Below are 12,485 nucleotides of genomic sequence, written 5' to 3'. Positions count from 1 at the left end.
GCCATTTATGTATAGCAGGTAAATCCCATATGTATATATATTGAGAGATGTGGGCAGAGGCAGGTAGATGGAGCTAGGGCACAGATCAGGCATGATCTCATTAAATTGCGGGGCAGGCTCAAGGGGCTGAATGGCCTACTCCGGTTCCTACATGTCCCCATCCGCACGAACAGGCATGCTGTGAGCACTGAGGAGCCTGCATAGAGAAGAGCTGTGACTCACTGTCCATCGTCTGCTCCGCAGGTATCATGTTTGGACCAAGGGTCACGCTCCAACGAACTTTGCCAAGTGGCGGACGGCCACCACGCCCTATCACGTCAACTGGGAGGCGGACTTTGAGCCTTACGTTGTAGTAAGGCGCGACTGCCCAGAGTACGACAGGAGGTTTGTCGGGTTTGGCTGGAACAAAGTAGCACATGTCATGGAGCTGGATGCACAGGTACCGTAATCCATCTAATTTCCGCATCCTTAGACAAAGGAAGTCGTTTCAGCCTGTACTGTCACCTGTCTTATTTATTGCACTAAACGCTATACAAAATGGGGAAAATCACTCTTTTACTGATATACTCTAATGTGCAGTATGCTTCTGGTGTGATTCCATTGATCCATCATTCCAAATTGCTCCATCACTGTCACCACCAGTTTGAACCCGATATTTCACCTGAAAGTTCCATACTTGTAAAATGAAGCAGTGAGATGCTTGGCTTGCCCGATTAGAGTCTGAGATTTCTCGGGCTGTAACTCTGTTGGAGGCTTGTTAATTCATTCTCCGATCAGTACCTGTCATCCTACCTCAGAATGCTTTCTCTCGACACAGCTCAAACTGACAAAATGCAGAAAATAAATGGCAGACGTGGATTTCTCTGGCTTGCCCGCCACCTCAGTACATCCCAAACTTCTCTACAGCCGCTGAAGAGTTTTTGAAGAGTAGTCTGTCACAGGAAGTGCAGAAGTCATTTGATGCACAGCAAGCCCCCACAGACAGCACTATGATCATGACTAGATCATCTATCTTGCCAATTTTGACTGAAAGATTTTTTCCTTTTATTTTGTTTTAAGTATTCCAAATAAGAGACAATTTAGCCTGGCCAATCCACCTACCCTGCACATTTTTGGGTTGTGGGGGTGAGACCCACGTAGACACAGGGAGAATGTGCAAACTCCTCACGGGCAGTGACCCGGGGTGGGGATCAAACTCAGGTACTCAACGCCGTGAGGCAGCAGTGCTAACCATTGCACCACTCCTTTATTGGCTGAAAGATGAGTAAATATGAGGCCAAGCCACTTAGAAAACTTGCCTGTTCCTTTTTGCAATAGTGTTACCCTGGGCTAGTCAATTCCAGCCTAGAGGCCCCCCGAGTCCCAACTCAAGTGAATTAACCAATAACTTGTATGTTTTCCTGAGAGCTTTGACCCCCAACTGCCCCAACAGGGGCTGGTTTAGCTCACTCGGCTAAATCGCTGGCCTTTAAAGCAGACCAAGCAGGCCAGCAGCACGGTTCGATTCCCGTACCAGTCTCCCCGGACAGGCGCCGGAATGTGGCGACTAGGCGCTTTTCACAGTAACTTCATTGAAGCCTACTCGTGACAATAAGCGATTTTCATTTCATTTTCATTCCAATGACTTACAGGCACCAGATCTGAAAGGAAAACATTTTTTTTTTAAATAATTTTTATTAAGGTTTTCACAAAATATAAACAACAAAACAATATTAACAGAACAACTATGGTAAAAACCCAAGAACAACGCCCACCCAACTACAAAAGCAACTACTGAAACAAAAAAAAAGCAAACAACAAAAAGGAAAGAGATAACACCCCGCCGCATCCAACAAACCCATGTACACAATTCTCCCTCCCACCAAACCAAACCGGTGGTTCCCCCGTATTGGGGACTCCATCGAGGCCCCCACCTCCCCCCTATGCCGTTTTCATTACCCCCAAATTTTGAGGGTAACCGCCACCACCGGGCTCGTAGTATACCTCGTTGGAGGGAGCGGCAACGGCGCCGTTACCAGCGTCTCCAGGCTCGTGACCACACAGGATGCCATCTCCATCCTCTTCCATGCTGCCCCTTCCCCGTCCATTACCCACTTAAGCACCATCGCTGCGTTGGCAGCCCAATAGTACCGACAGAGGTTGGGCAGCGCCAGCCCCCCCTATCCCTGCCCCGCTCCAAGAACACCCTTCTCACCCTCGGAGTCCCATGCGCCCATACAAATCCCGTAATACTCCTGTTAACTCTCCTAAAAAAGGCCTTCGGGATAAGGATGGGAAGGCACTGGAACAAGAACAAAAACCTCGGGAGCACCGTCATCTTGACGGACTGCACCCTACCCGCCAGTGACAGTGGTAACATATCCCACCTTTTGAACTCCTCCTCCATTTGCTCCATCAGCCTTGTGAAGTTGAGCTTGTGCAGGGCCCCCCAGCTCCTAGCCACCTGGACTCCCAGGTACCTAAAGCTCCTCCCTGCCTGCTTCAGTGGGAGCCTACCAATCCCCTCCTCTTGATACCCCAGGTGCACCACGAACAGCTCGCTCTTACCCAGGTTGAGCTTATACCCAGAAAAACCCCCAAATTCGCTGAAAATCCTCATCACCTCCGGCATTCCCCCCACCGGGTCCGCCACATACAGCAACAGGTCGTCCGCAGAAAGCGACACTCGATGCTCCTCCCCACCCCGCACCAGGTCCCTCCAGTTCCCCGACTCCCTCAACGCCATGGCCAGGGGCTCAATTGCCAATGCAAAGAGCAAGGGGGACAGGGGACACCCCTGTCTCGTCCCCCGGTGCAGCCGAAAGTACTCCGACCTCCTCCTATTCGTGGCTACACTCGTCATCGGGGCCTCATAAAGCTACCTCACCCAACAGACAAACCCCTCCCCAAACCCAAACCTTTCCAACACCTCCCACAGATACCCCCACTCAACCCTATCAAATGCCTTCTCCGCATCTAATGCCACCAGTATCTCCGCCTCCCCTTCCACAGCCGGCATCATAATGACATTGAGAAGCCTTCGTATGTTGGTATTCAACTGCCTTCCCTTTACAAATCCTGTCTGGTCCTCGTGAATGACCCCCGGCACACAATCCTCTATTCTTGTAGCTAAGATCTTTGCCAGCAGCTTGGCATCTACATTTAGCAGCGAGATCGGCCTATATGACCCACACTGCAGAGGGTCCTTGTCCCGCTTAAGAATCAAGGAAATCAGCGGCCGTGACATAGTTGGGGGCAAAGGCCCCCCCCCCCCCCCCCCCTCCTTCCCTTGCCTCATTAAAGGTCCGAACCAACAGGGGGCCCAACAGGTCCGGATACACTTTATAAAATTCGGCCGGAAACCCATCCGGCCCCGCCGCCTTCCCCGACTGCATGCTCCCTATCCCTTTAACCAGCTCCTCCAGCTCAATCGGCGCCCCCAGTCCCTCCACCTGCCCCTCCTCCACTCGGAAATCGCAGCTTGTCCAAGAAGCGCCCCATTCCCCCCCTCCCCCCCCTTCCACCGGGGGTTCAGACCGGTACATTTCCCCATAAAAGTCCCTAAAGACCCCATTAACGTCTACCCCCTCCGCACCACCTTCCCATCTCTATCCGTCACTCCACCAATCTCCCTGGCCACGTCTCACTTTCGGAGCTGGTGTGCCAGCATCCTACTCGCCTTCTCCCCGTATTCATACACCGCTCCCTGAAGGAAAACATTTTTAATAACTTTATTTATAACAAGAGAAGAGATGAACACGCAATGGTAATAACAGAAGATCTTGTTTATAAGATGATGAGGGGGATAGATAGAGTGGACGTTCAGACTATTTCCTCGGGTGGATGTAGCTGTTACAAGGGGGCATAACTATAAGATTCAGGGTCGGAGATATAGGAGGGATATCCGAGGCACGTTCTTTACTCAGAGAGTGGTAGTGTGGAATGGACTGCCTGCTGTGATAGTGGAGTCGGACACTTTAAGAACTTTCAAGCGGTTATTGGATAGGCACATGGAGCACACCAGAATGACAGGGATAGTTTGATCTTGGTTTCGGACAATGCTCGGCCCAACATCGAGGGCCGAAGGGCCTGTTGTGTGCTGTACTGTTCTATGTTCTAGAACAATGGTCTGCTAATCTAATTATTCTCCTAACCCCGTCCCACCCTCCACCCAGACACATGCAAGACAGACACATGGTGCGGGTAGGTAAAGGATCACAAAATAACATGGATTAAAAGGGCAAGAGATTAATCTTTGTAGGTCCAATGACACAAAGTGGTGAAATCATCGGGTGGTTTGGATCTTATAACGTTTGTCTCCAACTAGAACATGCAGGCTTTAGAATTCTCTCTTGGGAGTCACTTTCATTTGAATGACCTCCACCGGACTGGCTCTTAGCCTTGCTGCGATAACATTAGAATTCTTCACCTGAGGATTTTAAACATTCCCCTCTTCCTGCAAGTGGTGTTGGACTGGATCCTAACATTGGTTAAACTGACTGCAGAGAGAAAGGCCTTTAAACACAGGCCACCAGTTGAGAGAAATCAGATTCATCTCCCCAGCCTTTTAATCAGAAGTAACATTTTCGCAGGTCAGGCTGACAAGTGTTATAATCACCAGCCTTAGCTGATGGTTTTTACAGAACTGCTTGCAATCTTTTAATCAGAGATAAAATGTCACAGGCCTTGCTGGAAAGAGAGAGTGTTTTAAACCTGCTTCTGGCTGCTCTCGATTTCTAAACAGCACTGACGCTTAGCTCTGAAAAATGGAGCCTGTCTGTGTTTTAAGAACATTCTGGAACCATAGAGAATGTTTAAGAACATTCTGGAACGAATAGAGAGCCCGTCAGAGACTTGGATTTCAAAAGAGCTGATTGGCTGATAGCCAAGTCCAGCAAAATGACATCACGGGAGCCAGCCACATAGCACACAGGATTGAGGGGTGCGCCTGGGCCAGTTCAAACCAAAAGCTTTCGGTGGGAGGGGGGGGGTTCAAAAGTCTGCAGTTTAAAAGCAGCCAGCAAGACAGGAATATAAAAAGGAAACAAGGATCAGACAGGGATTCAAAATAGGTTCCTTGCAATAGTGTGCCGGGATCTTCCACTCCTACTTGGGAGGGCCGAATGCAGCCTTGGCTTTTTTTTAATATAAATTTAGTGTATTCAATTAATTTTTTCCAATTAAGGGGCAATTTTAGTATGGCCAATCCACCTACCCTGCACATCTTTGGGTTGCGAAACCCACGCAAACACGGGGAGAATGTACAAACTCCACACGGACAGTAACCCAGAGCAGGGATCGAACCTGAGACCTCGGCGCCGTGAGGCAACTGTGCTAACCACTTGCGCTACCGTGCTGCCAGCCTTGATTTAATGTGTCATCTGAAGGACAGCACCTCCGGTGGTGCATTTGAGTGATAGATCTGCATTTTTATAGCACCTTTCATGAACTCAGGAAGTTCAGCCGTGTTTCACGGCCAATTAAGTTATTTTTGGGTGCGCGTCCAGTGCTGCAATGTAGGAGACGCTGCAGCCACTGTGTGCACAGCATCCTGCAAGCGACATCGAGATAACGAGAAGATCATTTATTTTACTGTTGCTTCCTGAGGGATACATATTGACCAGGACACCGGAGATAATTCCCCAGCTCATCTTTGAATTAGTGTCACAGGACCTTTTAATATCCATCCATAAGTGTAATGGTACTGCTGGTGTGGGCTTTCTTTTAGAAAATTCAGCGGACATAGGATAAAAATATCACCTTGCTTCTCTTCATTATCTATCACTGAGATCCTAATGAAGTCACTTCTCAAGGGCAATTAAATTCTCTGATTAATAAAGGTCCAAAGCCAATACATAAATATCTAGTGCCTTGTCCTCATTAAAAGGAGGCAAAATTATAATTTAAACTTTAAATTACGTTCAGAATTCCAAAATATACAGTTTTGCTGAGGAAGGGACTTTGTTAATATTGAACGACACCTTGTGGTGCGTTTGGTGAACAGTGATGGTCTATGTAGTGCAGAACCTTGAGGCCCTGATAAGCTCAACAGGCTGTGGCAGCATAGTAATAAGGAGGCTTCCATTTTAACTTTGTTGGTCTCGAGCTGCAGAAGGACATGCAGCGTTGCGACAGCTGAACGCTGTCCACTGACTCCTGTGAATGTACAAGAACATCAGGGGAGCTCGGGATGTGTCTCGGCTGTCCTGCATTCAGTGACCAGTTGGCTTGCCGACATTCTGAGGTTTTGTTTAAAGACTGTCTGAATGGGGTTGAGGAGGCTGAGAGGAGAGGAGGGGTGCAGCAGTAGTGGGGGGAGATTCACAAGCTTTGAGTCTGTAACCTTGGATTATGAGGCAGCTGATTTGCTGTTAACAGTGATTTTGTGACTTCTGTCCAACCATCTCGAGTTGTATTCGAGGGTCGATCCTAATTCAAGTCTCCCACTTGAGTTGGTTTTCCATTGCCTTCCTCACTGTTTTTAATCTCCTATGGGAGAGGCTACAACTAAGGCTAAAGAAGCCCAGCTCTCCTTAATGTAGGGGGTCCCTGGCAGCCGTCAGCAATGCCTACTGCTATAACCCACACAGGTTTTACAGGACAGGGATGATTAACTACCTCATGGATCTTGCAGAATATAAACTCCTCCGATTAGAGGGTGGGGGACCTTTATCAATGTTCGCTTTGTATAAATAGAGCCTACCAGTCAGGCACCGACTAGAGAAGACCCAGTAGGGAGCTACTGGAGCTGTGAATAATAGTAGTTGTAAAATAAAGTAAGTTTTTAGGAACATAGGAATTAGATCATGGCTGATCACTTCCTGGTCTCAAATCCACCTCCCTACCTGTTCACCATATCCTTTTGACCCTTTTTTAAAATCAGAAATATACCTGTCTCCTTCTTGAAACCATTTAATGACTCAGATTTCACCGCACTATGGGGCAGTGAGTTCCACAAATTCACCACCCTCTGCGAGAAGTAGTCCCTCCTCATCTCAGTTTTAAATCTACCGCCTCTCAACCTATATTTGTGACCACATGTTCTAGGTTGCCCTACAAGGGGGAAAATTTGGTCTACGTTTACTTTATCGATCCCTTTTAGCATTTTATATACCTCAAACAGATCCCCTCCCAATCCTAAACTCCAGCCAGTATAAACCCAAACTGTTTAAACTCTCCTCACACGTCAACCCTTCCATCCCCGGAATCAATCTGGTGAACCTCCTCTGAACTGCCTCCAATGCCACCACATCCTTCCTCCAATCAGGAGACCAAACTGGACACACTACTCCAGATGTGGTCTCACCAACACCCTATACAATTGCAACAACACTTCTCTACTTTTATACCCGAGTCCTTTTGCAATAAATGCTAATGTTCCATTTGCATTTTTAATTACATGCTGTACCTGCATACTGACTTTCTGAGATTCATGAACAAAGACACCCAGATCTCTCTGCCCAGACGCATTTTGAATATGATTTCCATTTCGATAATTTGCCTTTCTATTTTTTCGGCCAAAATGGATAAGCTTACACTTACCTACATTAAACTCCATCTGCCAAATTTAGGCCCAATCTCCGAGCCTATCTATATCCGTCTGTAAACTCTTTATCTCCTCTTCACTGCCTGATTTTCCACCTATTTGTTGTCGACTTTGGGCCTCATCACAACATGCGGAGTGTGTCTGTCTCGACAGACATGGGCTGAGTGTCCAATTCTGAACGTAGGAATACTAACTCTGGATCTGTCACGCAGCATCTGGACACTCCATTCTCGCCTCCCCTCATCAGACTATCGAGAAGAGGGTTCAAACCCTCCCATCTCCGGTCCCAGAGGATGTTAAGATCACAAATAAGTCAAAAGCTCATTCCTCCAGTTGTCTGTACATATCTAACAGGGTGTTCTCCACCTACCTCCCTCTTTGTGTTGTTGCAGGAATATGAGTTTATCGTCCTTCCCAATGCTTACATGATCCACATGCCTCACGCCCCCAGCTTTGACATCACCAAATTCCGCTCGAACAAGCAATATCGAATTTGCCTGAAGACGCTGAAGGAGGAGTTCCAGCAGGACATGTCACGCCGCTACGGGTTTGCGGCACTCAAATACCTGACGGCGGAAAACAACAGCTGAGACCCTGGACTGCCCTCGGCTGACTTCACTTAAAACACTGCGAGGAGTGAAATGGGGGCTGTGTTCAGCCAGTCATGCAAAAATGGAAACCAAAATTTACGTGTGTACCCGCCAACTGTCAGGATTTGGGTGGAAGAGTCATACTCACAAGAGCTTACATTGAGTCCTCCAAGGCACTGTTACAGTATTCCTATCGTTTGCTTGTTAAGGCCTCTCTGCCCCATCTTATTGCCCTGCCCTCAAGGCAGGTCACTAATGGCCTTGCAGCCCCTTTGAGATGGGAGGGTGGGATGGTCCAGGCTTTAGGTGCTCCCCACGATGTTGCTCCTTGATTATTCAGAGGGGCTCCACCCTTGACTGCCCTCCTTCAAGAGCTTAACACAGTTGCTGTGGCGGCCAAGCAAACCCACAAGAAACACGAATGGCAGGGCCCAGTATAGATCAGTAACAGCAGTGCTGTCCCTGGGCTGGTGTAACCTAGCAACTAGCGTCGACGACCCGACTGTGGTGTTAATTTTCCTCGGCCACCTTTTGCCGTTGTTAGGGGGCGTTCCCACACCACCGCATCCCGATGTCCCAGCTGCCTCGAGCCAATTCAAGAGCCCGGCCTGGCCCTGTCACCTTTTGCTTGGAAAAGCAACGTCAACGCTTCAGGGTGTCGGGAGACAACGGGCAGCCAAAATTCCTCTCCATCCGAAACTTAAAACGTCCATATATCCGACCTCTCGGTCAAACAAAAGCCAAATTTCGCCGACGCTGCAGATCTGAAAGAAATGCTGAAAATGCTCAGCAGGTCTGGCAGCATCTGTAGAGGGGGAAGCAGAGTTCATGTTTTGTGGGGGAGGGCGGCCCAGCCGAGGGCCAGGGGTGGGCACGGCTACGGGTGGGTGCTTCCAACGACAGAAGGAAATCAAGCTGCAAGGTTTTACCTCTTGAGTCATTGCAGCTGGAAGTTGAATTTCCCGCGCAAGTGGCTGACGTTGCTTGGATTGGGTCACAGCCTCTGCTGCCCCCAATTAGCAGGGTTGGTTTTGACGATTCAAACCTAAAAATAATATGGACGTGGAATTTGTCAACTTCTGTGAAAGGAAATGAAGGAGACCGTGTCTCAGAATCACATGCTGGGGTGTAACATCTTATTTAATTTGTCCGAGCCAGAACAGCATCTGCCTGTTCATCGAGGATGGGAGTCATTTGTGCTGCTGAGGTCACTCTGGGTGAATTGGAATCAAAGAAATTAATTTAACTGGGGGGGGGCGTTTTTATTTTATAAATTTAAAGTACCCAATTTTTTTTTCCATAATTAAGGGACAATTTAGCGTGTCCAATCCACCTACCCTGCACATCCTTTTGGGTTGTGGGGGTGAGACCCACGCAGACACGGGGAGAATGTGCAAACTCCACACGGACAGTGACCCAAGGCCGGGATCGAACCCCAGTCCCCAGCGGCGTGGAGCAGCAGTGCTAACCGCTTCTCCCGAAAGCTCCCAATTTGGGTCTATTGACCAAATCTCTGCAGTAAGGTGGCTGCTTAAATGTTTACCTGTTGACAGGTCTGAGGAGGAAGATTTCTCAACCTCTTCCTGGGGGCTTCCTATTTCAACCTTTCCAGTTAATGCCAAACTGTTTCTAAATTTCCTGAGACACAGCGAGGCTGGGGTTGCAGCTGTCGAGTTGAAATCATGAAAGTCCGAGGACTACCCTTGATGTTGAAGTCCAGGTCAAATTGACAGTGGAAATGTAGGCCACAGTGGCATGATGTGCCCGCGCTCCCCCACACTCTCTAAGGTTTGGGCAGGGTGGTAAATTCAGTTGATTGTCCATGATCTCTCCGCAGGACATGTGGTGATTCATTTAATAGAGCCCATTTAATTTCAGAACAAGATGATCAGAGGCAGAGGGGGATCACCACTGGGGCGGGTTTCTACTCAAGGTGATTGAGGTCGGGACACTAGGTTAATGCAAGGAATGAAATGAACTGAAAATCGCTTATTGTCACGAGTAGGCTTCAATGAAGTTATTGTGAAAAGCCCCTAGTCGCCACATTCCGGCGCCTGTTTAGGGAGGCTAGTACGGGAATTGAACCGTGCTGCTGGCCTGCCTTGGTCTGCTTTAAAAGCCAGCGATTTAGCCCAGTGTGCTAAACCAGCAATGGGATGTAGCAATGGGAAGATGTTCAGATTGATATTTGGGGAGAACGTGGTCACATGGGTTTGTTCATCCAAACCTATCTCGCGGTTCTGAAGAAATCCACCAAATTGAGGGAGAATTCACCATCGTGCAAACTGCAGGCGACCTTTTGGAGGGAAGTGAGCTTAATAGCCTGCCTGGCCAATTCTCACCTGCTCTGGTGAACCCCCCTCCTCCCCCCCCCAACTCACAATGGATAAATGTGGATGAAGCCAGTTGTTCTGGTGACTGACTGGCAAAAAGAGAAATCAGCATTTCTTGGTGCCCACAAAATAATCTGATTGGACCTTTCAGGTAGGCAAAAACACAAATATACCCTTTTTTAACACATTTTGTCCTCAGGGAGAGCACGATGGATGAACTGTAGACTAATTACTAGGTTATGTAAGCCTCAGGTTTCTTGGATCAGAGCACAGTGTTGCATTGGACTGGACAATCACTGGAAGACTGTTGGACGACGCAAAGCACCATTGAACTGCTTGAGAATCACTGGAGCATGTGTGAAGAATCTTTGGACCTCTGAGAATACAAATTGGTAGATCCTGTGGATTGTACGAAACACTATTGGAGTGCTTCAATTGCCGGATTGTTAATGTTATTCCACCGGGTGTGAGTAGGACTTCCTGAAATTCTCACAGGCTGTCTGCAGTATTAGATAGGAAGGGATCCTTTGGCCTGTTTGAAATACTTATGGAGCGGGATTCTCCGGTTCTCCCCCCCCCCCACTTGTCAATGGGATTTCCCATTGAAGCCACCGGGAAACCCATGGGGGAGAGGGGGGATACACTAATCCCACCGGCTGGAGAATTCCGGCCCTCTGCTTCAATTGTTTAACCCTTTGGAATGTCACTGAGCTAAATATGTCACCACCATTGGGATTTTGAAGTGCTATTTTAGATAGTTTGGGGATTCTTTGCAGAGCTACTGATCAATCTCGTGGACTGATAGGAGGTACCTTTTGTTGGATTACTCAGCGTACCGTTGGAGAAGTGTTGAACTCTGTACAGGGTGCTGCTGGCATACTGTTGACTCCTTTGTCGCACAGCTGTACTCCAACTAGAAGTGACATTGGAGGGTAGTTAGACAATTCGCAGAGACAGGAACACGAGTGCAGGAGAGTCAGACAGCTAGGAAAACCATCAGGGGATAGTTGGAAAGTTAGGAGCACCTTTGGAGAAAAGTCAGGCAGCTAGGAAGACCATTGAAGGATAGAGGACCTCTCCAAGTGCGACTGGATAACGCACAGCTAGCTGGCAGTGTCATTGGAGGAGATTGGACAGGTAGGCGTACCATTGGAGGACAGTTAGACAGCGAAGACTACCCACCTGAGGTTAGTTAGAGACAGTGTGGAGTGCCATTGGGGGACAATTGGAAGGCCTGCAAGACTGGGCGAGCTGTTTCCGATCACTGAACAAAGTTCACTCGTTACCACAATGGGCAGAACGACTGTTGAAACGGTCAGTCGGCATGAAGCAGAACTGTCTTCTGACTTTGGCATTGTGCAAGAGAGAATAATAAATAAAAATATTTTAAAAACCCATGAAACTTGTAGTCCTGTGCACCTTACTTCCTTGAATAAGGCTTTGTTTGTGGCACATATTTTAATAACTGTTCATCAAGAATCAATCAGAGAGTGCCAATCCAACAAAGTTGCACTCAAAGCAACTCCTCACAATCATTGATTCCTTGTAGATTAAATCTACCTCACTCAACCTTGAAGAGATCCAATGACCCAGCCTCCACTGCCCTCTATGAATGAAAATTCTAAAGACTAATTTGGGATCTTTCTATCCTAGATGAGAAATTCCTCATTTTGAAACTGGGCCCCCTTATTCTTGATTCCGCCAAGAAGGGAAATATTCTCTCAGCACCTACCCTGTCAAACCCCTTCAGAATCTTTTATGTCAATAAAATCACTTCTCGTTCTTCTAAATTCCAATGGGTCTTAACCTTTCCTCACAGGACTACCTCTTCATCCCAGGAATCACCTTAATTCCCTGAACTACCTCTAGTGTAAGTATGTCCCTCCATAAATAAGGGACCCAAACTGCGCCCTAGTTGATTTCACCAATACCCTGTTCGGTTGTAGCGAGATTTTGCTACTGAAATATGCCATCCCCTTACAATAAAGATGGCTTTTAGTTTTTGACTTCCCATGTCGGTGCAACATCGTGGGCCGA

General features: G+C 47.9%; 1 protein-coding gene across 1 annotated transcript in view; it reads left to right on the top strand.

Moving 5' to 3' along the window:
- Window positions 1–11,850, top strand: part of large1 (LARGE xylosyl- and glucuronyltransferase 1) — a 558,448-nt gene extending 546,598 nt beyond the window's left edge. The window contains exons 14-15 of the mRNA XM_038780758.1: window positions 244–439; window positions 7,918–11,850. Of these exons, the coding sequence (XP_038636686.1) occupies window positions 244–439; window positions 7,918–8,115 (394 nt within the window). The 3' untranslated portion in view covers window positions 8,116–11,850. The remainder of the gene's footprint in view (window positions 1–243; window positions 440–7,917) is intronic.
- Window positions 11,851–12,485: the final 635 nt, after the last annotated feature.

The sequence above is a fragment of the Scyliorhinus canicula genome, chromosome 20 (genome assembly GCF_902713615.1).
Source record: "Scyliorhinus canicula chromosome 20, sScyCan1.1, whole genome shotgun sequence".
Lineage (NCBI taxonomy): Eukaryota > Metazoa > Chordata > Chondrichthyes > Carcharhiniformes > Scyliorhinidae > Scyliorhinus > Scyliorhinus canicula.
Note: the sequence above shows the minus strand (reverse complement) of the source record. Positions and strands in the feature narration are given on the sequence as shown.